This window comes from Balaenoptera borealis (assembly GCF_965194805.1).
Source record: "Balaenoptera borealis genome assembly, chromosome: 19".
Classification (NCBI taxonomy): Eukaryota; Metazoa; Chordata; class Mammalia; order Artiodactyla; family Balaenopteridae; genus Balaenoptera; species Balaenoptera borealis.
Window position 1 is genome coordinate 66,081,070 of NC_138878.1, and position 27,906 is coordinate 66,108,975.

At 54.4% G+C, this 27,906-nt stretch overlaps 3 protein-coding genes across 9 annotated transcripts; all 3 read right to left on the reverse strand.

The window, feature by feature from the left end:
• Nucleotides 1–2,358: 2,358 nt before the first annotated feature.
• On the reverse strand, nucleotides 2,359–14,129 carry TNNT1 (troponin T1, slow skeletal type). 3 transcript variants are annotated; one of them, XM_082368340.1, is made up of 10 exons: nucleotides 14,100–14,129; nucleotides 13,017–13,038; nucleotides 10,393–10,456; nucleotides 9,567–9,683; nucleotides 9,276–9,353; nucleotides 6,952–7,065; nucleotides 6,282–6,391; nucleotides 3,533–3,623; nucleotides 3,362–3,402; nucleotides 2,359–2,502 (listed from the first exon to the last, which is right to left on the reverse strand). In XM_082368340.1, the coding sequence occupies exons 4-10, from the start codon at nucleotides 9,663–9,665 to the stop codon at nucleotides 2,457–2,459; spliced, it is 579 nt and encodes a 192-aa protein (XP_082224466.1). In that variant the 5' UTR covers nucleotides 9,666–9,683; nucleotides 10,393–10,456; nucleotides 13,017–13,038; nucleotides 14,100–14,129; the 3' UTR covers nucleotides 2,359–2,456. The 3 variants fall into 3 exon arrangements, with proteins under 3 accessions (XP_082224466.1, XP_082224467.1, XP_082224468.1); XM_082368341.1 differs by having other exon boundaries at nucleotides 14,079–14,101; XM_082368342.1 differs by lacking the exon at nucleotides 14,100–14,129 and adding an exon at nucleotides 13,861–13,908.
• Nucleotides 14,130–17,439: 3,310 nt separating this feature from the next.
• Nucleotides 17,440–20,960, reverse strand: TNNI3 (troponin I3, cardiac type). Its single transcript, XM_082368329.1, has 8 exons — nucleotides 20,808–20,960; nucleotides 20,486–20,498; nucleotides 20,246–20,332; nucleotides 19,753–19,794; nucleotides 19,365–19,496; nucleotides 18,876–18,965; nucleotides 18,171–18,347; nucleotides 17,440–17,589 (listed from the first exon to the last, which is right to left on the reverse strand). Exons 1-8 carry the CDS (start codon nucleotides 20,816–20,818, stop codon nucleotides 17,506–17,508), a joined length of 636 nt encoding a protein of 211 aa, XP_082224455.1. The 5' UTR covers nucleotides 20,819–20,960; the 3' UTR covers nucleotides 17,440–17,505.
• Nucleotides 20,961–21,586: 626 nt separating this feature from the next.
• Nucleotides 21,587–27,225, reverse strand: DNAAF3 (dynein axonemal assembly factor 3). Of its 5 annotated transcripts, none has more exons than XM_082368107.1 (12): nucleotides 27,139–27,225; nucleotides 26,946–27,034; nucleotides 26,506–26,648; nucleotides 26,057–26,150; nucleotides 24,810–24,967; nucleotides 24,331–24,513; nucleotides 23,996–24,121; nucleotides 23,769–23,891; nucleotides 23,394–23,523; nucleotides 22,648–22,759; nucleotides 22,405–22,479; nucleotides 21,587–22,320 (listed from the first exon to the last, which is right to left on the reverse strand). In XM_082368107.1, exons 2-12 carry the CDS (start codon nucleotides 27,028–27,030, stop codon nucleotides 21,912–21,914), a joined length of 1,638 nt encoding a protein of 545 aa, XP_082224233.1. In that variant the 5' UTR covers nucleotides 27,031–27,034; nucleotides 27,139–27,225; the 3' UTR covers nucleotides 21,587–21,911. The 5 variants fall into 5 exon arrangements, with proteins under 5 accessions (XP_082224233.1, XP_082224232.1, XP_082224234.1 ...); XM_082368106.1 differs by having other exon boundaries at nucleotides 22,648–22,762; XM_082368108.1 differs by lacking the exon at nucleotides 24,331–24,513 and adding an exon at nucleotides 24,583–24,600 and having other exon boundaries at nucleotides 22,648–22,762.
• Between the last annotated feature and the right edge of the window lie 681 nt (nucleotides 27,226–27,906).

The window sequence follows — 27,906 nt, forward strand, 5'->3', positions numbered from 1 at the left end:
ACCGGAACAAATACCCATAAAAAGCGCAAACGTTTCAGCATAACGGCGCTGAAATCCAAACAGAAGCAAGATTCTTTTTTCCCAAGGGATGTCGGAGCAGCCCTACCCACTCTGAAGTCCCTGGGCTTGTGCAAAATAATAATAATAATAATAATAAACTACAAATCCCGTGAGGCCTGGAGACCGTCGGGATGGATACAAAGGGGATAGCAGTCCCGGTGGCTCTTGGGATGTGTAGTCCCTAAACTCCACACTTCCCACTCAAGGTACACACCCACCTCCTTCTCCAGGGAGCTTAAATTATTCGTATGTTGTTACGGTGTCTGTATTTATGTGTGTTTCTGTGCCTGTGCATAACTGATAACTGTGTGTATTTGTGATCATGTCTGTGGCTGGGTGTATGCTGTTTTTGGATGCTTGTGTTTGTTGTGTCTGTAAGCTTTGGTGTAAATATGTCTGTATTTTTGTGAGTTTTATTTATGGGAGACACAATCTGGGGTATCTGCTCAACCCATACAACTTACTACAGGATGTGCTCCCACCATAAGTTCTATTAGGAATCTTTAGGTTCCTATGCTTAGACTTTAACCTCTATTTAACAAATTCTATTCTACTACAATTGTTAGGAATTCCAGCTCTGGTTTAGGCAGTCCTGGATTTGATCTTGCCTCTGCCCACTTTCTAGCTCTGTGACCTAGGCTTACTCTCTTTATCTCTGCCTCTCGTAGCTGTTGAGATGGTGTACCTGGCCTGTCTCATAGGTAGACATCAGCTCTGTACAGGCATTTTTATATTCCACTCATTACAATTCTCTTCTGCCCTTCTCTTTTCCATGATGAAGGTTTTTTTCAATTCTCAAGCCTACTGTTTTCTCTCAATGCTAGCACTGGAAGTTTGATGCTTAACCTGGGAACTGCAGGCCCTCCTCAAGGCTGGTGAAAATAACCTCAGAAAGATAAGAATAAGATGTGGGTTAGGGGAGACTGGGTCAGAGACCACTAACTGCCTGCCCATCAAAAATAGAACCCTGCTTTTGTTTGGAGCAGCAAAACACCCAACCAGCTAAAGAGCGAGCAAGAGACCTAGTCATCTTTGCAGTTAGGGGTGGCCGATAAGATGTAAGTGAGCATTGCTGGGTGGGGCATCCAGAAAGTCTTTGGAAAGGGATTTGATTTAGCTGAGAGGTGCACGTTTCTGCCTTCTTGTCTTCTGCTGCCTTCCTTCCTGAAAGTGGATGTGATGGCTTGGAGCTCCAGAAATCATATTGTGACCCATCTGTGACCTCACAGACGGAGGCAGAGCAGAAAGGCGGGAGGCATCTCGGTTCCTGATGGCAGTTTTGTGGGGTTTTTTTAGGTTTATCCACTTTTGGCTTTGTTTTGTTTTGTTTTCAAGAGCCACAGTGCCTTTATTTAACCATTTTTAAAAATTGAAGTACAGTTAATTTACAATGTTGTGTTAGTTTCAGGTGTACAGCAAAGTGACTCAGTTATTTTATATATATATATATATTATTATTCAGATTCTTTTCTCTTATAGGTTATTGCAATTTTTTTTTTTTGGCTACGCCCTGCAGCTTGTGGGATCTTAGTTCCCCAACCAGGGATCGAACCCAGGCCCCCGGCAGTGGAAGCACAGAGTCCTAACCACTGAACCACCCTATTACAAAATATTGAGTATAGTTCCCTGTGCTGTACAGTAGGTCCTTGTTGGTTATCTATCTTATATATAGCAGTGTGATCAGTGGGTTTTTGTTTTTAGTCTATTCACAAGGTTGTGCAACCGTCACTACTGTCTAATTCCACAACACTCCCATCACCCCCAAAAAGAAACACCATTCCTTTTAGCCATAACCCCTCATTCCTTCCTTCCCCTGAGGCCCTGGAGACCACGACTCTACTCCCTGCCTCTATGGATTTGCCTTCTAGAAATTTCCTATCAGTGGCATCACACAACGTGTGGCCTTTTGTGTCTGGCTTCTTTCGTTATGATTTGGAGACTCATCTACATTGTAGCCTGTGTCAGAGCCTCATTCGTTTTTATGGCTGAATGATATTCCCTTGTATCCATTCACCAGTGGATGGACGTTTGGGTTGTTTCCACCTCTTGGCTATCGTGAGTAATGCTGCCAAGATTCCTGTACAAGTTTTTGTGAGGACAGAGATTTTCAGTTCTCTTGGGGCAGAATTGCTGGGTCCTATGGTAACTCTATGTTTAACTTTTTGAGGAACCGCTGGACCGTTTTCCAAAGCGGCAGCCCCATTTTCCATTCCTGCCAGCTGTGTGTGAGGGTTCAACCTTACACATCACCGTCATGATTGTTGAAGGTTCTAATAATAACAATCAAAGAACAGCAGGTGCTGCAGGGGGAGCATTTATTTCAAGCCACAGATGGGACACACACTCCCAGGGCTCCCAGGTGCCTGGAGGGGGGTCGGGGGGCAGCGCCCAGATCCTCACTTCCAGCGGCCTCCAACGCGGCCCTTCCCGGCCCCCTTCCGGCTGTAGGAGAAGGAGGGCTGTCAGGAAGGAAGGCCTCCCTGACCCACCTCTGAGATGGGTCCCTGTCCTCAATTCAGGGAGTCCATCCCCCCAAATCCCCGCCCTCCCCGCCAGAGGAAGAGGCCGGCAAGTGCCTTCTCATTGGGTTCACTGCCTGGAGTGGCGTGATTAGTGGTCACAGGCCCACAGGCGGGTAGGAGTTGGTGTCAGTGGGTGAGCTCAGGATGCTCATGTGGGCGCTGATAAATATTTATGGGTACAGGGAAGGGGGAAGGGAAGGGTGAGTGACTGAGAGAGGGTCGGGGAGGCTGGGGTGAAAGAGACAGAAAGATGGAAAGTGAGATGGAGAGAGAAGATGAAGAGAAGGCAGAGGGGAGGGAGGGAGGGAAGGAGAGAGGGGGGACAGAACAAGAAACAGAGGAAAAGCCGGGCTTCTCAACCTCAGCACGAGCGACATTCGGGGGCCGGATCATTCTGTGGTGGGGGCCGTCCTGTGCATTGTAAGACGTGCAACAGCAGCCCTGGGCTCCACCCACCGGGTGCCAGTAGTGTCCCCCTCCCCAAACAGGTTCCAGACATCCCCCGATGTCCCCGGGGTCGGGGGCAAGATCACCCCCGCCCCGAGAACCAGTGATTTAGAGGGACATAGAAACGGGTATTGAGACCCCAGAAGAGAGCTGGAGGGTGGAGAGGAAAGGACAGATTATGAGACCGTCCCAGAGAAAGAGGGACAAAGACAGAGCCCCCAAGAAGGGGTGGAGAACTGAAACTCAGAGTAAGGGACAGCAAGAGGAAAGGAAAGAGAGGCCCCAAGAGTCAGAGGGAGGGGTGCGGGGCTCAGGGCCGGGTTCACACTTACAACTTCTGGGCGTGGCTGATGCGATTGTACAGAACATTGATCTGCAGAGACAGGAGGGAGATTCTGGCACAGCCGGAGGGACAGGCCCGCTCACTCCCTACCCAGCCCCGGCCCAGCCCCCGACCCAGCCATCCCCAGCCCAGCCTGGCCTTCAGCAGAGATGGGTCTCACCTCATATTTCTGCTGCTTCATCTTCTCCATCAGGTCAAACTTCTCGGACTCCAACTGGTGGATCCAGTCCGACAGTTCCTGGGCCTTCTCCCTGGCAGGGCAGAAGGGCTGTCATGGAAGGGAGCCAGGCCAGGCCATGAGCCCAAAGAGGTTGAGGGAACTGTTCAAAGCCACACAGCGAGTCTCTGAGTTCGACATTATTGGTGCCATTTTGTTAATATTGGAGGCCACGATATTCAAAGTGAATTGCAGCAAGGGGTTTTAAAATCTCTGCCCGCTTCTCCATATCCAAAACAGAGAGCTCACGTTTCTCTAAGGGAGAATGAGCATGGTTAAGGGCCTAGGCCCTGGAGTCAGAAAGCCTTGGTTCAAATACCAGCTTTGGAATTCTCTGGTTTGTGACTGTGGCCAAGTGACTCCCCCTAGGATCCTTTTTCCCTCTCCAGAAAAATGTAGAAATCAAACGGTGAAAGAAATGGCTGGTTGCCCACCTTCTCCCTTTCTTCCTTAGAAATCGAATTTTTTGCAGTAGGCTCAGTTAAAAAGTTTCTCTCCCCAATCTCCCTTACAGGTAGGGTAGCCAATGGGATGAAAGTAGGTCATTGGGTGGAGCTTCCAGGTAAGACTTTGTGGGTTTTGCTTTGTAATTTCTGCTGCTTGGATGTGATGGCTGGAATTCCAGCAGCCACATTGGACCATGAGGTGATTTTGAGGACAGAAATATTGGGCTAAAAGTAGTAGAGCAGAAAAATAGGAGCCTGAGTCTCTAATGATTTTGTAGAGTTGCCATACCAGCTATGGACTACAGATTTCTTCTACATGAGAAAACAAACCTCTATATTTTAGGCTGCTATAGTCAGATCTCAGTTATTAGAGGCCAAACTTATTCTGAACTTAAAAATCTACTGCCCTGAACTGTTATAGAATGAGAGAATAGGTATAAAGTACCTGGCACATGCTAAATACTCGACAAAGCTAGTTGTTACTATTCTTTTTATTCTTACTAGCAGTCTTTGTTTTCTTTTGCCAGCTAATGGTCTTCAAATGCTGTCTCTTCCGTGGTGTATTTTACTTTAAAATTTTATAGACCATCACATGACCTCTATCTAATAAATAAAACTTAAATAACTTGAGATCCTCAAAAAATATTAGTAGAGCCCTGGGCTTCCCTGGTGGCACAGTGGTTGAGAATCTGCCTGCCAATGCAGGGGACACGGGTTCGAGCCCTGGTCTGGGAAGATCCCACATGCCGCGGAGCAACTGGGCCCGTGAGCCACAACTACTGAGCCTGCGCGTCTGGAGCCTGTGCTCCGCAACAAGAGAGGCCGCGATAGTGAGAGGCCCTCACACCGTGATGAAGAGTGGCCCCCACTTGCCGCAACTAGAGAAAGCCCTCGCACAGAAACGAAGACCCAACACAGCCAAAAATAAATAAATAAATAAATAAAATTAAAAAAAAAAAATTAGTAGGCCCAAATTATGAGTGGATGTGTGGTGAGGGAAGGAAAGAGGAGGAAAAAGGAACTTTAGCGACCTGTTATTTAGTGCTAGGCCCTGTGATAACGTGACTGGGGAAGGACGGCACATCGCCAGTGGTGGGCTGGAGCCAAATCTGCACATCCTTTCCCGACTCCGAGTGCACTGTTCTCACACTGGTAGTTTGAAATCAGCACGGTGGGAGTATTTACACCGTGGAAATGAGCAAATGCTAAGATGTGGACTTTTAGGCCCTGGAGATCCACATGTTAAACATTTACCATCACACCACTTTGTAAAAGAGTGATGAAGAGCACAGACTACCGCACCAGACTGCCTGCGTTCAAATCCCCACTCTTCCACTTGCAAGGTGTGCAACCCTGGAAAGGTAACTCAACCTCTCTGTGCCTAGGGTTGCTCTTTTTTTTTTTTTTTTTTTTTGTATGTTCCAGTTGCTTGCTTATCTTTAACATGAGGGTGATAACAGTATTATAGTATCTGCCTCGTAGGGTTGTAAGCCCTCCACAGGGGGCTGCTGCTGCCATTATGATGACGATGGTGATGGGCTCACTGACCTTCCACTGCTCTGTGATGTAGATTTTGTTATCACAGCCTCATTTTACCGGTGAGGGAAGCAAGGCTCACAGAAGGTAAACAACGTGCCTAAGATCACACAGCTGTAAGTGGTGCAGCCGGCACTGAGCCCCCGGCAAGTGGTTTCAGATGTTGAGCTCCAAACCCCATCACTGTGCTGCCTTTGAGGTGGTGGATGTTTCTGACTTTAAAGTCTGTGCCTGGGCCAGAAAATGTCAAGACGCAGACGAGGGCCCCGAAGGAAAGACCCTCCCCGGCCTTCCCTCAGGTGGCTTATCACGAGATCCAGGCTGTGCAGACAGTGAGCTGTGAAGGGCAAGATAGAGCCCCATCCAGAAGAGATGTGGCTGGAAAACTGTTGCCAGTGCGTCTGGCTTTAATTCAGGTAAAAGATGGGGCCCATTCAGAGTTCCCAGGGGACATCAAAACACCATCATCTCCTAAATTTTGGTCAGATCTGTTGTCTGGCTTCCGTATTATCACCCAGACTCTACAGGTCTCGGCACCCACAAAACATGGGTCCTATATCAGTGAAACATTCCACAGGGGAGTCTACAGGGGCGCAGAGAGGGAGAGACACTTGCCCAAAGTCACACAGCACCAGGGCTTCTGCCCAACTCGGATCTGGGTCAGGCATCCCCTTATCTGCCTGTCTCATACCCAGGCCTCTCCCACCTACCGGAGCTGTTCTTCTCCCATGTGGTCGATGTTCAGAGGCTTTTTACGCTCCGACAAGACGCGCACTTTCGTCTCACGCCCTGTCTGGCGCTTACCCCGCTTCTGTTCTGCCTGACGGTTGGAAAGGACATTGTGAGCTGGGGGATGGGTCACCCGGATGGCTCCGCACCTCAGGACCCAGGGGTCTGGGCCCCCAGCCCCTCCTCCCTCAGACCCAGGGGTCCAGTCCCCCATCCCCTCCTCCCTCAGACCCAGGGGTCCAGGCCCCCAGCCCCTCCTCCTTCAGACCCAGGTGTCCCGGCCCCCAGCCCCTCCTCCTTCAACCCAGACCACCAACCCCTCCCCCTTCACACGCAGGGGTCCCAGCCCCCAGCCCCTCGCCCCTCTGACCCAGGGGTCCAGGCCCCCAGTGCCTCCCCCCTCACACCAAGGGTTCCGGAATCCCCAACCCTCCCTCCTCAGACCCAAGGGTCTGGGCCCCCATTCCCTCCACCCTCAGACCCAGGGGTCTGGGCCACAAGCCCCTCGTCCATCAGCCCAGACCCCCAGCCCCTCCACCCTCAGACCCAGGGGTCCGGGCCCCCAGCCCCTCCTCCCACGTCTTAGGGAGACCAGTCCTTTGCGCACCACACCACCCGTTTCCGGTTGAGGCCCCAGCAGGCTGAGCTCACCTTGACCAGGTAGCCCCCAAAGTGGGCCCCAATGTTGGACAGAACCTTCTTCTTCTTGGCGTCGTCCTCAGCCCGCTTCTTGGCCTCTTCCTCTTCCTTCCGCATCTTCTCCTCCTGCGGGAAGAAAGGGTTTAATTCCTGGGCCTCCCTCGAGCACCCTGGACTGAGAGGGGAGGGGGTCTGAGATGGGCACGTGGGAGGGGGCCCTCTTCTGCACTGAGTGAAGCGGGGATCAATCAGACCCAAGCGTAAAACAAGGTCAATATCAGAACAGGCAAGGATGCTGACGGTCCCCTCCTCACCTTTCCAGGCCTGGCTGTGTGACCACCTGCAAGTCCTTCCTCCTCTTTGAGACTTTATATACCACCCCCAAGGAAACTATTAAACTAGTGGAGGGATGTGCTTGCTTTTTCTGCATGCTCCAGCCTGAAATGGCCAATGGTGATCTTTGCTGTGTGACCTCAGTGCAGGCACATACCCTCTCTGGGACTTACTCTTCCTTAGTCTCATGAGAGGAGAATGACTGTCCTCAGAGGGTCATGGAAGGTAACTTGTGATGGGAGTCGGGGGGCTTGGGGCAGTAAAGAGGCTCTTGGCCTTGAGCCTGAGGAAGAGGTTCTAGAATGCCTTCACTAAGGCATTACCACAACCAGAAAGTCTGCATTGCATGTTCCAGAATTAGTGGCTTGTCCAGACCAAAGCCCCCTCCCCACTGGAGAGGCAGGTGAGATGGGTATGATGGTGTTTCACTTGTCCAGGATTCCCCACCTGAATTAATTTCCTCTCGCTGCTGTAATTTGCAAACAGAGTGGCTTAAAACAATGAAAGTTTATCAGCTTATAGTTCTGCAGGTCAGAAGTCTGAAATGGGTCTCATGAGCTAAGTCAAGGTATGGACACGGCTGGGTCCTTCTGGAGGCATTAGGGGAGATTCACTCCCTTTGCTCTTCTGGCTTCTAGGGGCCGCCTGCATCCCTTGGCTCAGGGCCACTTCCTCCATCTTCAAAGGTCCTCCCTTGTATAAGGACCCTTGTGATAACATTGGGCTCACCCAGAAAATCCAGGAGAATCTCCCGATCTCAAGATCCTTAACTTAATCATACCTACAAAGTCCCTTTTGCCAGGTAGGTTCCCATATTCATAGTCTCTGGGAATTAAGATGTGGACATTTTTGGGAGACCAGTCCTTTGCGTACCACACCACCCGTTTCCTGTTCTTTAAAAGTGGTTTCAGGGGGCTTCCCTGGTGGCACAGTGGTTAAGAATCCGCCTGCCAATGCAGGGGACACGGGTTCGAGCCCTGGTCCGGGACTATCCCACATGTCATGGAGCAACTAAGCCCGTGCGCCACAACTACTGAGCCTGTGCTCTAGAGCCCACAAGCCACACCTACTGAGCCTGCGTGCCACAACTAGTGAAGCCCACATGTCTAGAGCCCGTGCTCTGAAACAAGAGAAGCCACCGCAGTGAGAAGCCCGTGCACCGCAACGAAGAGTAGCCCCCGCTCACCGCAACTAGAGAAAGCCCGCGCGCAGCAACGAAGACCCAATGCAGCCAATAAATAAATAAATAAATAAAGTGGTTTGAGGGACTTCGCTGGTGGTCCAGTGGTTAAGACTCTGTGAGGGGGCATGGGTTCGATCCCTGGTCGGGGAACTAAGATCCCACGTGCCACGCAGCGTGGCAAAAAAAAAAAAAAAGTGGTTTGAGTGAGCCACTCCTGATGCCAAGTCAGGTCATGTTTTCAAGGGTTAAACCAATGGAAGCATTCTAGCCACTGTCTCCCAACTAGCCAGTGATTCACTCCACAGTGGACGGGTGAAAAATCTGAAAACATCCCAGGATTTGTGCAGGAGACAGAGAAAAGATGAGTTTAAGCCAGAGCTGCTGGTGGCCATTTGCCACCCCTGCCTGGGAACCATCTGGTTTGCCTGGGACTGACGGGATGCAGGATTTTCAGGGCTCAGACCAGGAAAGTGCCAGGCAAACCAGGATGAGTTGCGCACCCTCCTGGACACATTGTCCACAGAAATATTGGCCAAGATGGGAAGATAAAAGCTGGGTCTTTGTGATATTATTTGAGTTCCTTGATCCAGCCATGCCTGAAGCAAGCCATGCCCTAGACCTTTTAGTTATATGAGCCAATAAAGTTCTCTTTCTGCTAAGTTCAGTTGGAGTTGGAGTTTCTGTCCCTTCCAACAGAAAGACCCTTGAATAATACAGCATGAGGACTTTTATGGGATCACAGAGAATATTATGAGTGGAAAATTGCAGTGTCCAGCTGAAAAAGTAACATTTGGGCTCCGGGAGGAGGGGAAACACCCACCACCAGCTTAGCCTGACGCTCGCGCTCCTTCTCGGTTCTGAAGCGCTGTTGCTCAGCTCTCTCCGACCGGCGCCGCTCCTGGGGGAGAGAGAAGAATGAGGGGGTGCAGGGACCACCAGGCACCCCCTTTATCACTTCCCAGGGTAGGTCAAGAGTGGCGATGGGCACCAACTTGGGTACTTTCCCAAAAGTTTCAGCCTTGGGTCTGTAGTGGACGGGAACGTATCTCCCAAGACCCAAAGGATGGAAGGAGGGAGAAGAATTTGGGGAACCCCACCTCCCTTGACTCACAATGCGTTCTTTTAGCGCCACAAGCTCCTCTTCCTCTTTCTTCCGCTGTTCAAAATGCACATCAATGAGCGTCTGCAGCTCCAGCAGATCTTTTTCCATGCGCTTCCGGTGGATGTCCTAGGGGACAGAGGGTGGGAGCACGGTCATTCCCCAGGTGGTGCCCCAAGAGGGCGCCAACCTCTCAGCACTTCTGAGAAGCATCAGGAGGGGGAGCCCTTTGCAGCAAGAATTGGTGTGGTTGGGCTTCCCTGGTGGCCCAGTGGTTAAGAATCCGTCTGCCAAGGCAGGGCACACATGTTCGAGCCCTGGTCCGGGAAGATCCCACATGCCGCGGAGCAACTAAGCCCGTGCGCCACAACTACTGAGCCTGCGCTCTAGAGCCCGTGAGCCGCAACTACTGAAGCCTGTGCGCCTAGAGCCCGTGCTCCGCAACAAGAGAAGCCACCGCAATGAGAAGCCCGCGCACCGCAACGAAGAGTAGCCCCCGCTCGCTCTGCAACTAGAGAAAGCCCGCGCGGAGCAACGAAGACCCAACGCAGGCAAAAATAAATTAAAAAAAAAAAAAAAAAAGAATTGGTGGCGTTGACAGCTGGGACAGACGTCTGCCATGCACTGTGTTTCCAGCAGATGGCAGCAAAGCATCGTATTCTGACACTAAACTAAGGGGCTGTCAAGGCACAATTCCAAAAGAAGGGGGTAGGAAACAAACAAACAAAAGGGAAAAGACAAAAACAAACAAAAAACAGTGGCTAGGAAGGGGCGCCTCTTCCTAATTTGCACCCTATAGGCTAGCAGCCCCTGCTGGGATGGGATGTCTGTTACTTACATCGAAGTCCACACGTTCCCCCTCTGGGATCTTTGGGGGGATCAGCGGAGGTACCACGGGCCGGCTGAGTGGACAGAAGAGAAGAAACACTGAGTAGTCTGACCTCCCTGCTGGGCTGCACCAGCCACACGTGCGCTGAGCGTCTGGAATGTGGCTGGTCCAGATCAGAGGGGCTGTCAGTGAAATGCACTGGATTTCACAGACTTGGTTGAACAAAAGAATGTAAAATATTTTACTAATAACGTTTTATATGGATTAATGTTGAAATTACGAGATTTTGGCTATAACAGGTTGAGTAAAATACGCTATTGGGATTCATTTTACCTGTTTGGGTTTACTTCTTAAAAGGCTGCTAGTAAAAAAAAATTGTTTTTTAAGTTATTACATATGTGGCTTGCATTGTATTTGTATTGGGTGGTGCTCCTCTGGGGGACTGCCCTTGTCCTCTCCTTGATTTCCTGCCCTGGGCACTCCCACTTCCTGGAATTTTCTCTTTCTTTCTTTCTTTTTTTTTTAAGATGGAGAATTTATTTTTATTCTTGCAGTTTTATACTAGGAAGTCAACATTTAATTTAATAATTCATTGTTCACAATTGATTTATAAGAAACTTTAATCCTTAAATTGTACATCAGTACCCTATGACTCCAAATCTTATTTATCACTCTCCTTCAAGTCTGAAGAAAATGATCATGTAATCTATTAACTTCCACAGACAACACAGTCCCACTGACATAACATTTGGTTTGAAGTCCTACACTCATATGAATATTAAGAATAGCCAGTATCAAACTGGCCTGAAACCTGATTGTGTTCCTGGCTCAGGATACCTGTAGTAAATTTGTAAGTCCACACTAAGACACAAAAATAAACTAGGGTGTGTATATCGTATAAAAAACTTTTCACAGTAGAGTAAAAATAACATTAAAATGTTACAAAATTTCAATCATATTACAGTGTTTTAATCAATTAGCTTTCAAAATGCCTGATTAACTGAATTAAATGCAAATAACTTTGTATGGGATTTTTTTTTTATGTTTGCCCAGCATTTCAAAATGATTATGGAATATAACTTTTAAAATACGCTATACATATTGCACTTTTCTGCTAGGCTGGGCTAGTATCCTCCATGGCAAGATACCAAAACTATTGAATAAAATACACTTTAAAATCAATAGGTATTTTATTAATTTCCTTGAAATTATCATCATCATTACCAAAACCTTCCAGGATTTTGTAAGATTTGATTCCTTAAATACAGTTTTAAAGTTTAACTTAAGGAATGAAAAAAACCCTCATATATTTGACTTTTTGTTTCCTTTTTTGGTCATTCAATGATCAAAGAGAATTTTAAACAAATTATGCTTCATCTTTCCTGGCTTAATAAAAAGCAACAATTTCTATTATTCAGATTAAGAGAGTTTTGCCCTTTGATTCATTCGTGGGACACTCTTGTGATTAATGTCATTCACTCCTGTGACTTCGATTATCATCAATTACCGAGGATTCACCAACTCTGTCTCCAGCCCAGACTCTCTCCCAAACCCCAGACTCCAGTAAACAGACGCTTCCTGAACATTTCCTGCCTTTGCACACACCCTGCCCCAACTGAGCTCATCAACCTGTGGGTCTCTCAGTCTGTGGCCCCTTTCCACCCTATGCCCTCTGCTCCAGCTTAGGCCTTTTCCCCTTGAAAACTCACCACATCCTACATTTCCCTGGCCATGTCATGTGCCTTTGTGCCCCCGGGCCTTTGCACACTCCGTTTGCTCTGCCTACAATGCCCTTCCCCTGATATACTCCACCCCTGAGACCTTCCCTCCTCCAACAAGCTTTCCCTGACACTGAAGCACACCTGTGCTTTCATGTGCCCCTGTGCTCTCAGCCAGATCTGATCCTCGGCCCCCTCTGAAATTGACCACTAATCACGCCACTCCAGGCAGTGAACCCAATGAGAAGGCACTTGCCGGCCTCTTCCTCTGGCGGGGAGGGCGGGGATTTGGGGGGATACACTCCCTGAATTGAGGACAGCCCTTCCATGGCTCCCCGGTGCCCCAGAGAATTTCTGCATCTCATGCTCGATTGCTGCCTCCTTGCATCTCCAAGCTTTGTCCCCAATGTCACACCCTCCAGGGGTGAGCTCTCACAGACTTCACTGGTCTGCCTAGTTTGGATCTTTCTCATCAGAATGACCTGTGTCTGCATCTGTTCCCTGAAAAACTAGCCTAGATCCAGCTACTGGACTTTGCACACACCACTCCGCTTCGTCATCTACAATCTCTCTTCTACTTCCTTCAGCTAGCAAACTGAAGGACTCCGCCCTCAGGACTCGGCATCACCTCCCCTGGGAAGCCTTCCTTGATTGCCTAGGGCACAGATAGGGCCCTCTTCTGCGCTACCATTGCTGTATCTGGGTCTGTTTCACCAACAGGACAGCAAGAGTCTAACTCTTGCCAAACACAGTGGGAAGTTCACCAGAAATGTTTGTGGAAAGAAGGAATCACTGTCCTTTTCTATGTTTCCATTTCCCCACTCTCCTTCTCTGCCTTTCTTGCACCCTATCTCTGGAGGTGGGGGACATATTTAAGAGGACATGATTGGGACCCCTACCCCCTCAGGATCTCACCTTGGTTTGGGGCGCTCCTCTTCTGGTGGAGGGATACAAAAAGATAATTAGCAAGAGTTCTTGGGGTGGGCATGACACATCCAAAGGAGGGACCCCCCTCCAAGCCTTGGTCCCCACAAGCCCAGTTCCCTTCTCCTGCAGCTCTGGGGGAAGGGTATGGGGGGGGGGAGAGGATAAGGGAAATCGGGGTGGCCATAAAGGAGGGAGAGGGTCACACGCATCAGATATACATTCAGAACTGGTGTGGGGATCCCCCTCCCACTTCTCTGGGAACCCAGGTGTCCAAACCCCCAGACCATAAGGAGAAAAAGAAAGCAAACCCTCAGACCCTCGTTCTACATACCCAGAGCTCCTGCCCTCCATCAAGATCTAGCAGTGCAGGGAGGCCCCAAGCCCCCTCTTCACTCGGTGACCCAGGAGTTGCGTCCCCAGCCCCCTCCCCCTTGGGGACAGAGGAATACGGACTCCCACCGCTAGTCCCTTCTACAGCCCACGCCCCAACCTTTGAATGTATATGAAGGAGACAAGTAACAGACAGGCGAAGATGAGAGGGGGGAAGGTTGCCTCTCCGCAAACATCCAACCCTTCTATAAGTATTCCTCCAGACTGGGGAAGAAGGCTTGGGTGTCGGTCCCTTTAAGAAGGAAGGGAACGGGTTAAAGCCGTTGCGAGGCTATTTCCCTTCCTGGCCGCCAGAGAGCGCGAGAGCTCTCCGGGGCTTAAAGGACCGGGCCTGGGGCGGGTTACAGGGACGGGTTACGGGAGCGGGGAGGGAGTCATCTTGGAGGTCAGGGCCCTGAGGACCCCCGAAATCGGCCTCAGGAAGCGAAGCAGCCGCGGTTACCTCGCTCAGCCACCGGCTCCGGCTCCTCGGGGGCTGGGGAGGGGGCGGGAGGAGAAGCGAGGATTTGGGGAGCTGGGGGAGGGGAGCAGCCATGCCCGGATGCGGGAAGGGGAGAGAGGGGAGAGAGGGGAGAGGCTGTTAAAGGAGCTGAGGCCGAGGCCATCGAGATCCCCGTCCCCCGCCCACCCAGCCCCCCGGTCCTGCGTCCAGCTCCAGACCTGCGGAGTCCAGGGCCTCACCTTCCTCCTCCTCCTCCGCAGCCTCCTCTTCTGGAAGGGGTGGGGGAGAGAAGAGGCGGCGTGAGGAGCCCGGGGCGGGGACGGAAGGGGCTTCAGATGGGGGAAGAGTGGGGGAGTGCGCAGAGACCCGCGCTCGGGTTCGAGTCTCATCTAGACGGGGGGACCCCTCTGGGCCTCAGCTGCAAGTGGGCCCACTGAGCTTTTCCCACGGGCTGTGCGGACCAGGAGGGTGGGCGTAGGGCAGGGTGGGCTAAGATGCGCCGAGGCGTCCCCACCTCCCCTCCCCCCCAAGGCCAGCCCACTCTCCACTCACCTTCAGGCTGCTCCCTGGGGACCCGGGTGGGAAGGAAAGAGGGAGGGGGAGAGTTAGGCGCCTTGGCGGGGGGAGGTGTCTCCACCGCTGCAGGGCCCCAGCCCTCCTGCCAGCATCACTCACTCATATTCCTGCTCTTCGGCGTCCGACATCTTGGTGTCCTGGTGTGACCTACGAGCAGCAGAGAACAGGCGGAGTGGGGTGGGGCCCAGAGGAGGAGGGGCTGGGGGCCGGGACCCCTGGGTCTGAGGGGGGAGGGGCTGGGGGCCGGGACCCCTGGGTCTGAGGGGGGAGGGGCTGGGGGCCTGGAGCCCTGGGTCTGAGGGGGGAGGGGCCGGGAGCCTGGACTCCTGGGTCTGAGGGAGGAGGGGCTGGGGGCCGGGACCCCTGGGTCTGAGGGGGGAGGGGCCGGGAGCCTGGACTCCTGGGTCTGAGGGAGGAGGGGCTGGGGGCCTGGAGTCCTGGGTCTGATGGGGGAGGGGCTGAGGGCCTGGACCCCTGGGTCTGAGGGAGGAGGGGCTGGGGGTCTGGACCCCTGGGTCTGAGGGAGGAGGGGCTGGGGACCCCCAACTCCTAAAGACTCCTAAACCGCGGGTGAAGACAGCGCGTTGGGAGATACGGTCCGGGCAGAGCCCCAAGGCTGCAGCCCCCGCCCCCTGACCACAGCTGTCCCCTTTTGTCTTATGACAAGTCCGTAGGAACCTGATCTGAGTAGGGATTAGGAGAAGGTATTTGGGAAGGGACAGTGGCCCGAAGACAATAGCTGCCCCACCCCCAGGGTCTATTTTGGGGAGATGTCGTAGAGAGTGACACAGAGGACATCTCCTGAGAAGTATTCGTGGAGGGGGGGGTTCTAGGATAATTAATCATACCCGCTGCCCTCTCCCACCCCAGGTCCCCTCCCCTTTGGCTGGTTATCTGCCCACCTGTCGCCTCCTTTCACCTTCACCCACTGCCATGGAGGGGACAGGACACATAAGAGCAGCTTCTGTCCCCAGACCTCATCCTGACCCCTAAATACTAAGACTCCCCAATCTCTGAGATCTCCAAGGCGTCCAGGTTGAGAGACCCCACAAAATCCCCATACCCACAGACCCCAATTTATGAATTCTGAAAGCCAGTAACTCCTCATATCTCCAGATTCTGAGACTCCAACTGTCGAGACTCCCGATTATGGGTGCCCTAAAATCTTGACCCCCTAGGTCTTGACATCCCCTAAATTCTGAAACCTCAGGACTGTGAGACCCCAAAATCTGGATGCCTAAACTCAGGGGACTGATTCATGAAACCCCAAAATATGACATTACAAATTCTAATACCTCCCATCATGAGACATCAGACTCTGCGACCTCGATTCCTAAATCGCCAGATTCTGAGACACTGCCCCCCAGTTCTGACACCCAGACTGTCTGTCATCCAAGCCCAGGGACTCCCAGTTTCTGAGATTCCCTCAGACTCAGACCTCCGAGGTCCTAAGATGTTATATTCTGGGACACCCAAACCCTGCACTCCCAGCTTCTATAACCCCCAAGTCCTAATACGTTCCCTTCCATCCCCAGTTCCTCTGGGACCGTTACCTGAGGCTGCGTCTGCAGAGGCGTGAGTGGTGGGGCAGTCTTGCCGGGCAGGCTGAAGCACCCCCAGTTTATACTGGGAGGCTCAGCCCCGCCCCAGGGGGAGAGGGAGGGGTAGAGAATTCCTTTCCTGACACTCAGAGGCTGCCCTGCCCCCACTCTGGCTCCACTTTCGGGATCGAGGCACCTCCTGGCTGTTCCAAGGCCTCTCCTCCATCCCAAAAGCATTGTCCAGGAACCCCAGGCTGGGTCAGGCCACCCTCGGGCTCCCCATCTCCCAGATCACACGGCACACTATGCTCTGAAGCCCCTGGGCTCAGCACGCAGTAGGTCCTTGGAGGATGCTTATTGATGAAAGGGGTACAAGGGACCCCTTCTAGCTCCATGAAGGGGTCCCTTTCTCTGTGTCTCTCTGGGCCTCCACTTCCCATACCCCGTTTCCCTGTCTCTATCTCTCCTTTGTCTCTATGACTCTCCGTCTGTGTTTCTCTGTGTGTGTCTGTCTCAGCTTCTCCGTCTCTCCACCTCTGTCTCTGTCCATCTCTCTGTCCCCCCCTCCCCACCCCCATCCCTTTGTCTGCCACCAGGATTCCACCCGGGTGACAACAGGCGCTAAAACGGGGAAACAGGTGTGTGAGGGGGAGGGGGAGGGGGAGGGGGTGTGTCAGGCCCACAGGACCTCACACTCCCCACCTCCATCGGACACTGATCTTTTTTGGTATCCCCCTCCCCCTTCCCAGCCAATCCACAACCTTGAACTCTAGGGGCTTCCTCACCCCTCAGTGCCAGTGTCTGTCTCTCCGAATTTCTGATTCTATGCATTTCTCAGGGGTTGGCTTTGGGCCTCTCTCTGCATTTCTGTCTCTGAGTTCTTCACTCTGCCTGTCTCTGTGTCGCCAGTTTTTCTCTCTGCATTTCTGCGGGTGTCTCTGAGTATCTGCCTCTCTTGATGTCTGGCTATTGGTGTCTGTGTCTCCAGGTGTCCCTGTGCTTCTCTGTGACTCGGTTTCTGTCTGTCTTTAGCTCTGTGTCTGTTTTTATCTTTCTAGTTCTTGTGTGTGTGTGTGGTGGGGGGGGGGATGTCTCTTTGTATCTGCAGTTCTCCCTCTGTGGGTCCTTATTTCTGTCTCTTCCAGGGCGAGGTCATCTCTGTCTCTCTGTGTATATCTGTCTCTGTTTCTCCTTCCTGTGCACTTCTTCCTATGAATCTCCGCCTGTTTTCCCTCTCCCTTTGGGTCTCTGCCTGGCTCTCTCTCCCTGGGTCTCTGACTCAGTCTGTCCGTGCCTGTGTGTCTGTCTTTGGGCCCTGGTCTCGGCACCTCTGTGCAGCCCCACGTGGAGACCCAGCTCTGCTCCTGATGTGCGCTGCGGCTTTGGGGGTGCCTGGCCCTCAGGTCTCCCGCCTCTCTCACACCTAAGCCCCCCTGGTAATAGACACACAGCCACTCCCAGCTCAGAGAGAAGCTTTATTTCTCGGGGCCGTCCTCAGGGCCAGGACCAGGGCTGCGCACAGGCCGGCTCAGCCCTCAAACTTCTTCTTGCGGCCTTCCATTCCACTCAGCGCATCGATGTTCTTGCGCCAGTCTCCCACCTCCCGGTTTTCCTGGAGGAACGGGTCAGAGGTTAGGGTGTCTTCCTGGTCTACAGGCTCTCAGATATCCTCCGCTTGCCCTCCCGCCTGCTGGGCCACTCTATTCCGGATGCCCCTCACACAGTCTGGCTCTGGAACACTTCTTGTCCCCTCAGACGATCCCTTCCAATTTGCCCCACTTCCTGTCTCCCTGCTGCACTTCTTGTCTCCCTCTTGGACTTCCTGTCTCCCTCCTGCACTTCCTGTCTCCCCTCTGCATTTCCTGTCTCCCTCCTGCACTTCCTGTTTCCCTCTTGGACTTCCTGGCTCCCTCATGCACGCCTTTTCTCTCATGAACATCCTGGAGACATCATGCACTTCCTGACTCCTTGCCACTTCCATTCTCCCTAATGCGCTTCCTGTCTTCCGCGTCTACATTCTGTCTTCCTCTTGCATTTCCTGTGTCCCTCCTGTACTTCCTGTGGAAGACCCTTACCAGATACTTCTCCCCACAACTTCAAGTGCCACCTGCCCTCAGGCTAGTCCCTAGAATTGCTCACACACACACACCTTCTCCCCTAAGCACCCCCTTTCCTGGACCTAGCCACACTCACCTTCTCCGTGTCCTCCTTCTTCACCTGCTTGAGGTGGGCCCGCAGGTCTAAGGACTCCTTAGCCCTGGTCCCCAGCAGTGCCTGCATCATGGCATCCGCAGAGATCCGCACTCTACGCAGAGTGGGCCGCTTAAACTTGCCCCGAAGGTCAAAGATCTTCTGGGTCAGATCTGCGATCTGGTAGCAGCCATAAAGGGAGGTGGAGACCCCTCCTTCCACTTCCTCCTTGCCTCACGCTTCCACCCTGCGCTTCCCTCCTATCCCGATCCAGGTTCTACCTAGCTTAGGCTCCTACCGCCTTCGAGACAAAATCCAAGATCCCCATCCTGAAATTGGAACCTGATCTGCCCCAGCCTCATCTCTGAAAACTACTGACACATCCCGGTCCAGCTACACGCATCTCACAGTTCCCTGGCCCACACCTGAACTCACTTACCAACACTTGAGGCTCCAGCCACACATTTTCACAAACATATTTTCCGCTTTCCCATCTCCTGGGTTTTGCATGTGCTGTTCCCTCTGCCTGGAACAGCATTCCCTGACCGTATTGTACTCATCCTTCTGCCCCCTCCCTGCCAGGCTCACAGTTGTCCTGGGTCTCCTGGTGTCTGCAACCATAAGCAGCTGCAAGGGTCCAGGCTGAGACCAGAGCCCCAGGCATCACCCCCTACCCTGAAGCGACCCAGACGGCCCAGTGTCTCCCACCTCTGTGATGTTCTTAGTGACTTTCGCCTCCACGTCGTATCTCTCCTCATCCACCTTGTCCACGCGGGCGTGGAGCTGTCGGCACAAGTCCTGGTGGAGGAATGCAGTGTGCGTGGTGGGGGGAAGGCTGGGGGTCTGGACTCCTGGGGTCTGAGGGAGGAGGAGCTGGGGACCTGGACATCTGGTCCTGGAGGAGTAGATTGAAGCCAGACCCTGGGGAACTGCGAACAAAGCAGAACTCCAGAGCCAGGTGTTCTGAGAATCTGGACTGGAGTGGGCTGGAGGAACCAACCTCTGGGTTTTGAGATTTTAGGCAGCTGCAGGCCACATTTCTGACCTCCTGAGGGTAAGAATTGGGAGATTGGACCCGAAGGTCCTGAGCAGAAAGGGGGCATAGTAACTGTACCCCTGAGTCCTAAGGGATGCAAGATCGGACAGTAGGAACCTCGGATCCCGGGCTAGGCAGGAGTCCCTGATTGGAGCGGGTACCTGCAGATCCGCGAAGCCCAGCCCGGCCAGCTCCAGAGGCTGGCACCGCGTGCTCAGAGCACGCCCCTTCTCTCCTCGCCGCTCCTCTGCTTCCCGCTCCAGCTCCTGTTTCGCAATCTGCAGCATCAGGGTCTGGGGAGGGGACGACGGGTACGGTAGCACAGGTATGGGGATGAGGACAGAGCGGGATAGCCACCCCCGCCGGGCCCCGCCCTCTAATCCCAGGCCTGCTTCCAGAGACCTGCCCCCCCAAGGTTGATGTCCATCATTCCAAGGCCCCGCCCCTCCCTTGCAGGGCCTCCCGCCCACTTGCTCTTCCGAAGCCCCACCCAACTTCCAAGCCCCGCTCCCTGAAGACACCTAGGCACTCTCCCCAGGCTCATCGCACCTTCAGCTGCAGTTTTCTCGAGGCGGAGATCTTAGACTTTTTCTGCCGGGGTGAGACAGAGCAAGGAAGGATGAGCGAGGAGGATCCGAAGGAGGACGCCTGGAGGGGCTTCAGAACCCGCCCCCTCAAGCCAGGTCCAGATTTAGTCCCGCCTCCAACTCCAGCCTTCAGTCTACGGGAAGCCACGCCCCTCACTCCCATCCACCAATGTGGTGTCTCTGGCTACGCACCTCCCCCCACCATCTCTAAGCAATCTCATTTCCCACGGGCAGCGGGACTCCGCCCATAGGCAAGCTCTCACCAATCAGAGCCCAGCCCTCTGATAAGCTCCGCCCCTGAAGCGCCTCATCCGCTTGGGCTCCGCCCACGACCAAAGTCTGGTAAAGGCCCTGGCTCCGCCCCTCCTCCCCAAGCTGCGGGTAACCCAAGAATCCGAATCCAGACCCTGCGAAGTCCCGCCCGGCCCCGCCCACCGCGCTGGCCCCGCCTTCACCTTGGCGTGCGGCTCCGTGGCGTAGGCGCGGTAGTTGGCTGAGGAGCGGCGTCGTACAAGGGGTGGCGCGGGGCGCGGGTCCCCCGTCTGGGATTGGGGGAACGGAGCTGAGTTATCACAGGGACACCCCCCTCCCCAGCCCCTCTCCATGCAGTCTTCCAGGGCTGCAGCCTCTCGCCCCAGAGCCCTCCCGGCAGCGCCCTCCCTGGCCAGGCGGGTCCAGCCCACGCCGACTCTCACCGCATCGCCGCTCCTGGAGTGAGAGAAACCAGGAAAAGGGGGTTAATGGTAGGCCTGGGTCCTGTCCACGCCGTGTCCTAAGGGACCCCAGAGGCCCCTCTGACCGACAGGTCCGGCCCACCAGCTGCCGCTTCTCGGCTCCTAGGGGTCGGATTCCCAGACTCTTACCTCATTCCGATGCCCAGGAGTCCTGTCCCTACCTCCCTTCTCAGGCCTGGAGTCCAACCTCGCAGCTCTCACCCCTCACAGGAACCCGGGAGATCACCCCCCTACCCGACACTGTCTCGGGCCTCAGGAGTCCCGGTTACCAATCTTCACTCACCGGTCCGCCATGCTGAGTCTCAGGCCAGGGGTTGCGGAAGGCAGAGCAGGGGACAAGGGGCTCTTGGAGGGTCAGTGAGGGGGCGTCCGGAGTGACCTTGAAGGCCCCTGGGGCTTCTGTCTCGTCCGGTCTGCTCAAGCCTCACTGAGGACACTGAGATAAAGGGCGAGGACAGAGACTAAATATATTGCTGCCCCCTCCTCTCCCTGCCCAGGATTCGAGATAACGGGGCGCGTGAGGGCTGGGGCGGGCCATGCTCCAGCTGGATCACCCCTCCATCTTGGCGGCCTGGGAATCCAGCCCCTCCCTCCTCCCACCTAGGAGTCCAGACCCCCAACCTCTCTATCCTCAGACCCCGATGGGTGTCCAGGCCCCCAAAATCCTCTTCCTTCTGACACAGGAGTCCAGGCCCCCAGCCCCTCTTCCCTCTGACACAAGAGTTCGGACCCCAACGTCCTCCTCCCTCAGACCCAGGAGTCTAGGCCCCGCCCCCTCACTAAATTGTAATTCTCCTTGAGGGCTGGAACTTTTTTTTACCATGTTATGGTCAGTTTCAGTGCCCCAAACCTGTTAGCCAATCCATAAATTTTGCTGATTTATTTGAGAATCCAGGTGTGGGGTGCCCAGGCTCTCAGCAGGCAGCACGGAGAAATTCACCCCTAGCCCTCTTGGGAACCCAGAAATCTGGTCTCGAGTCTCCTCTCTTGAACACTCCTGCCCCTCCCCTCTCCCAGCCCTGGAGACAGACTGAGGGCAGGAAAGACACATGGACACACGGAGAAGAGGATCTGGCTCTCTTTACTTGGACCACCCTAGTGTTGACCAGCCTGTGAGAGGAGACACCCCCAGCCCTAGTTAGGAATGGGATCCTGGGGATGACGGGACCACGCAGAGGGCCTGAGCCCCAGGGCCGGATCTCCAGGCTGGTTTTAGAGTCTTGGGAGTGGAATGTAGAACTCAAGAGAACAATCTAGAATTCTAGGAATAAAATATAGAATCCCAGGAATGGAATCTGAAATTCTAGCGACACCTCTGGCGCTGAGTGAGAATGCTGGGAGTATAATTGAGTATTCCAGAGGCGCGTTCTGATTCTAGGACCCGACTTTAGAAGTTAGGGATTGGGGAGTTGGTCTCTGGAGGTACAGTCAGACTCTCTGGTTTGGGGGTCTGACTCCCTGTGGGTGGAACCAAAGCCTCCAACAGTGAAGCCTGAGACTCTGAGGGCCGTTTGAGGGGTTCAGAGGGTAGGGTCCCGCCTTCAAGGGGCTGGGTCAGGTCCTCGGGGGGAGGGTTGGATGCCTCAAGGGGCGGGGCCAGGACTTCAGGGGGCGGAGTCCCAGATCCCACAGCTGGGTCCTTGTGGCTGGGAGCAGAGTCTCCGGCCTTGTAGAAGCGCGCGAAGGTCTGCGAGCGCCTGGCCCCCGGCTGTGGGGCGAATCCAGCCGCCTGTGCTAGCTCCCCAACCCGGGTGGAGAACCCCTGCAGCTGCTCCTGCCGCAGGTCCACTAGGAACCTGGAACCAGGAAGCGGCGTGTTAGGGGACCTGGCTTTCCGCCCCCAGCCTGGAAGTTCCCCGCCCTGCTCTCCGCTGGCTCACTGGGCTAATTCTACAATGAGGCGTCCTCCGGGGGCCACGCAGGCCCCGAGCTCAGGGCTGAGAAGATGGACCATCCTGCGGAGAGAAAAGGGGAGGGCCGAGGCTCAGACTTTTAGGTCCTGAGGGAAGAGGCGGGCTGGGGACCTAGACACTGATTAAGGAGGGTCTGGAGGCCTGGATTCCTGGGTCTGAGGGAAGAGGGGTTGGGGGAGGGAAATCTGGGAACCTCCCAGGCCCTCTTACCCACAAGCCATGTAGAGAAGCTGGAACCGTCCCTTGTAGCAGCTCTTGTGGTGGAGGGTCAGGGCAGAACCGAGGGACAGGAAGTGGACCGCGAAGGATTCCGGGACAGGGGCTGCTGGGGAAGGGAAGACTGGCAGGGTTAGACAGACAGACAAAGCTTGGAGATGACTCGCCTTGTCTGTCTTCAAGCCCTTTCTCATCCTTTCTCTTAGGCAAATTCCTGGAAAATTCTGGGAAGATTGGCCTGGCACGCAGAGACCCATTTTACAGACTAGGCAACTGAGATTCAAGAGAAGAAAAGAGTGATTGGCCCATGGCCACACAAGACATCCATTCACCCGGGAGGGCCAAGTTAGGGGATGGGTAGAAGGAGGCACGACCAGATTTGGGGGGGGGGGGCTCTCCGGCGTTAAGCTGGGACCCAGCTTAACCTTGTTAAAATGTTCTCAGCCTCTTGGACTTCTGCAGGTAGGATGAGAATTCTACTACTGGAATTCAGGATGGTAAGGATGGTGTGAGGATTTAGGAAAGGGAGAGAAGCTCAAAGAGAAGAGAGAAAAATAGACCGGATGTCGGGAAGGGGAGGTCACTTGTCCAGGCATTAGATACCATATCAGTCCATGCTTGGACTTGAAACACCAGGAGCCTGAAGCCCGGGACGGGGGTCCGGGTCCCATTCTCTCTCAGACATGATCACCCGAGCCCCACTTCCCATCTCAAGGAAGAAGGCTGAGTCCGTCGTTTACCAGGCTCCGGGCTTCCATCCGCGTCGCCTTGCACCTGCGGGGGGTCTCCCTGGGCGGCTCTCGGGCGCCCCCAGGCGGCCATCTCTCGGAACAGCTCCGTCACGTTGTGCTGCGTGATCTCACCCGCAGTCTTTAGGGGAGAAGGGGCGTGGCCGGATGCGGGGCTAGGACCGCGGGGCCGGACTGGCAGGGGAGAGGCTTAGAGGACGCCACCCCCACACTCCCCCACCCCCAGAGCTAGCATCTAGCGGGCAAGCTTACACTTCCAGACTGGCCCTAGGAAGTAGAGAGGGGGCGCGTAGGGGGCGGCGCCTGGACGGCAGGGGGCGGGGTCTCGCGGACTCGCCTCCAGCCCCAGCGCCTCCAGCCTCAAACCTTGATAGGCTGCCCGTTGCTGGTCCTCAGGAGGGTCTCGTCGTCAGCTTCGATGCCGAAGGCCACGAAGGGCCCCGTGACGATGTCCCCCCAGTACCCGCGCGCTGCTACGCGCTCCCCACGCTGGGAAATCAGGGAGAGAGGAGACGGGTGAGGTCGATGTTCGGGACTCCGACTCCTGGGCCCCCGAAAAGAAGCAGCAGCCAGGGCAGGGAGTGGACTCGCACGTGGCTCAGGAGGCGACCGGACGCCAGAGTCCGGTTGGGCACGTGATAAGCGCTGGCGTCTCTGAGTTCAAAGGCGACTCCTGTGTCCCTCCAGCGCCGGAACTCACTGGTGTGGATGACTCGGGCCTGGAGTGGGGGGATGCAAGAAGAGGCCTCAGTGAATCTGGTATATGGATCCCAGGATCTCCTCCCAAAGACCCAGCACTGAGGGCCTCTGGCACCCTTTTCCTTCAGACCCAGGATTCGGGGCCCCCAACCGCTGCTTCCTCAAGCCCCAGCCCCTCCTCCTACACACCCAGGACTGGAGACCCCAGGCCCCTCCTCCCAGCCCTCACCCCGCGATCGTGCAGCTTCATGTGCAGGTCCCAGTCGCTGACACCGCGCCGGGCGTCGTACCGGGAGCCCAGGTAGTGGCGCAACCTCGAGTCCCACAGGCGGCTCATGGGGAAAGCCTCGGGCCCCTTCTCCCCTCCGGCCCAGAAACGGAACACGGCCTCCAGGGCGTCGCGCTCGCGGAACTGCGCGGCCAGGCCCGCGTGGAGACAGAACGAAGGAGAGGCGGCTGCAGGGACCGCGGCTTCTCTTACCTGATCCTCCCTTCCCTCCTAGGGCGTGGGAACGATTCTCTTTTTTCTCAGATGAAGAAACTGAGGCTACGAGAGTAGAAGCCACCCCCAGGGCCATATCCCACTGTGGGAGCCGGGGAGCCCTCAGCTCGATCCATCAACGCAAACCCTTTTGGACTGCCCATCCCCATTCTTCCCGCCGCCACCCGGATCCCCGCCGGTGACGGTCGCAGGCCGGGCGGCGGCACCTTGAGGGCGCCCAGGCTGAGCCAGGGCAGCTGCTCCGCCAGGCGATCGGGCTCCGGGACGAGGCGAGCCAAGCGGCCGGCCTGGGCGCGCACGAAGGCGGCCACAGGCGGGCGCAGCAGCGAGTTCCCCCACACCTCCAGGAAGGTCTCGCTCCTCTCTGCGGGGAGGGGGGAGAAAATTAGAGGAGGGGGCAGAGGAGTGAGCCCAGAAATGAGACCCGTGCAGATGACGCCTACCGACTTTATAGTGATCTTCTTATTCCATAGTCGTGTAATGAGCACAACGGACCCAGGCAAACTCCCTACCCACCCGAATAGCTAGAACACGAAGAATAACTTACACCTCACCTAGGTCTCCTCGCCTATTCCTTCCCACCCCCTGCAGGTAACCCCAATCCTGAATTTCATGTTTGTTTCCCTTGCCTTAAAAAAGGAAAAGTTGTATATAGATACAGACGGAGATGAAGATCTATGTGTGTTAAAATGTTGAATATTTTCATTTTAATTAAGAATCTTATAAAAGGGACTTCCTTGGTGGCGCAGTGGATAAGCCTCCGCGCTCCCAATGCAGGCGGCCCGGGGTTCGATCCCTGGTCATGGAACTAGATCCTACATGCATGCTGCAACTAAGAGTTCGCCTGCCGCAACTAAGGTCACACAGCAAGCAGAGTCAGAATTTGAACACAGCCTGCCTGAGTCTACACTCTGCTCTAGGCACTAAACTGAAGTTTTTGTTACTGGGAAATAATCATTTCCCACCCAGTTCCTCCTTCTCTCCCTCCTCCTTATAATCTCACTTCCAAGGCCGCTTCCTCCACGCAGATTCCCTGGGGTGCACACCTCTAACTAAGGGAGACTCAGGCCTGAGGGAGGCTTTGGGCAGGACTGAGCTCAGCTCAGCCAAACCCTCCCCACATCTGGGGGACTCACTACCTCTCAGGAAGCCCTTTGATCTCTTTTGGGCTTCTCCCTCGCTAGGAGGTTTTGAATGCTTACACTGTGTCATGCACAGTTCTGAGAGTTTTATGTGGCTTTTCTCCTGGAATTCCCGAAATGATTCTAGGAAGTATTATCTTTTATCCCCATTTCAAAGGTGGGAAAAGCTGAGGCTCTAAGGCTACCAAACAAGTGAGCAAGTGATGAAATAGGGAACAATGTCCAAAATGTTTAACCGCACCCTTGAAATGCCAGAATTCCTGCAGGGAGGCGGAAGGAGCTGGGGGCCAGATTGCCGGGTCTTTGCTGACCTTGCAACCCCATCTTCTCAGGATCCTCCAGGGCTAGGCTGAAAATCAGCATGTGTCGGGCTACAGCTTCCATATTATTCTCCAGCACATAAAACTGGAAGGATGGACAGGGAAGAATGATTCTGAGACCTGTGTTCCTGGCCCCTAGGAGACCCTGGAGTGGGAAACCTCAGCCCCCTCCTTCCACAGGACCCAGGAGACCTGTACACCAGCCCCACTCCTTCAAACACAGGAGTGTGGGCACTCAGAACCCTCCTCCCCATCTCTACTCAGGAGACTTGATCCTTAGGCTCTCCCTCCCACTTCAACCCAGGAGTCCCCAACCCCAGCCCCTTCCCTCCTCAGAACCTAGGAGTCTGGGTCCCCAGCTCCCTCCTCCCTCAAGGACTCAGGAATCTGTGCTCTTATCTTCATCCTCCTCCTTCCAGGATCCCATAATCCCAGCTTACACGGAACCTCCTTCGAGGCCAGAGAGCCGCCCGGGCCAGGGTCCGTAGCAGGTGTCGCCCATCCACGGAGCCCAACAGCAGCACATTTAGCTCGGGGGTCCCGTGCTCTGTATCGGCCTGTGAGTCTGGGTCCACAGGAGGACCTGACAAGACGACAGCGGGCTGGGGCTGGTGGCCTGGAGAGGGCCCCCTGAAGCCACCCCCAGAACGATGGACTACAACTCCCAGCAGGACTTGCACCCCTGGCCTTGGTTTTAAAAGGAGCTGTGCCTCTAAGCGTTCTGGGACTCGTAGTTCGCAGAGGTATCTAGGCTGTCCACTGGAGGGCACCCCCCGCCCTTGGAGCCTCAGAGAACGTTAGCGCCAGAACGTTAGTGTCTGCCAGGCTGTGAAAGCAGCCGCTGTGTTGGATGATTTGTGGTCCTGAGTGGGCGACTCACTCTCAGCCTGCAGGTCAACCGCCGGGGACAGGCCCCACCAGGACACAGAGCCGAAGCCAGTGCCCGAGCCCGCTGGTGTGGTCATCGCCCTGCGGGACAAACAACCCGGGAGTCCCCAGATATCGTGTCTGCATTGCCCACCCATTCCCCTCTCACCTCCGCTGACTTCTCGCCCCTTTCACACCCCCCTCACCTTTATCCTTCCAAATAACCCGAGACGTCCTCTCCCTCCCCTCTCGGTGCGGCGCTGGGATCCGAAGGCCCCTACACAACTGCTGCCCATAGTCCCCGCCCTTTTCAATCAGTCGGCCAATAGGAGTGGGCGGGCTGGCACCACCGCGATCAACTGACCAATGAGAGCGAGGGAGACCTGCCGGTTGCAAACTTTTAGCCAATGGGAGCGCTAAGGGTTTGTGGGAGTGGTGGGCGAGAGGACGCGGTTGTCATGACGACGGCGCTGGCGGGGTAGGGGCGGGGCCGGAAGAGGCTGGGGCGGAGCTGGGGACGAACAAAATTTCTGGAAGCTGGAGGCCTGGGCCGATTCAAATTTAGACAGAACGGAACAGAATCTTGATAAACCCGAATTAAACTGAGGTGGCTTAGACCTTAAACTATAGACCTCTGTGGCCCCATTTCCCCTCACACCCTGGCTCTATCACACAGGGCTTCTCTCCAGGTGAGAAAAACACAGCGAAGTACTGGGGCCAGCTAGCACTGGCCCCGGTTGTTAAATTTTCAGGAATTTTGTGACCTGGTTTTACACACAATCATTACTAAAAATTAAACTTTTTACTAAATTAATTACTAAAAATTAAATTCCAATAAAATACATTAAAATAAAAGTAATCATACTCAAAACTCATCACTTCCTACTTTATTATATTTTATAATTATTGATGGTCTTAAGGTTATTTACAGCTATTGTACCTGTAAGAAGGAAATGCTATTTTAATGCAATAGT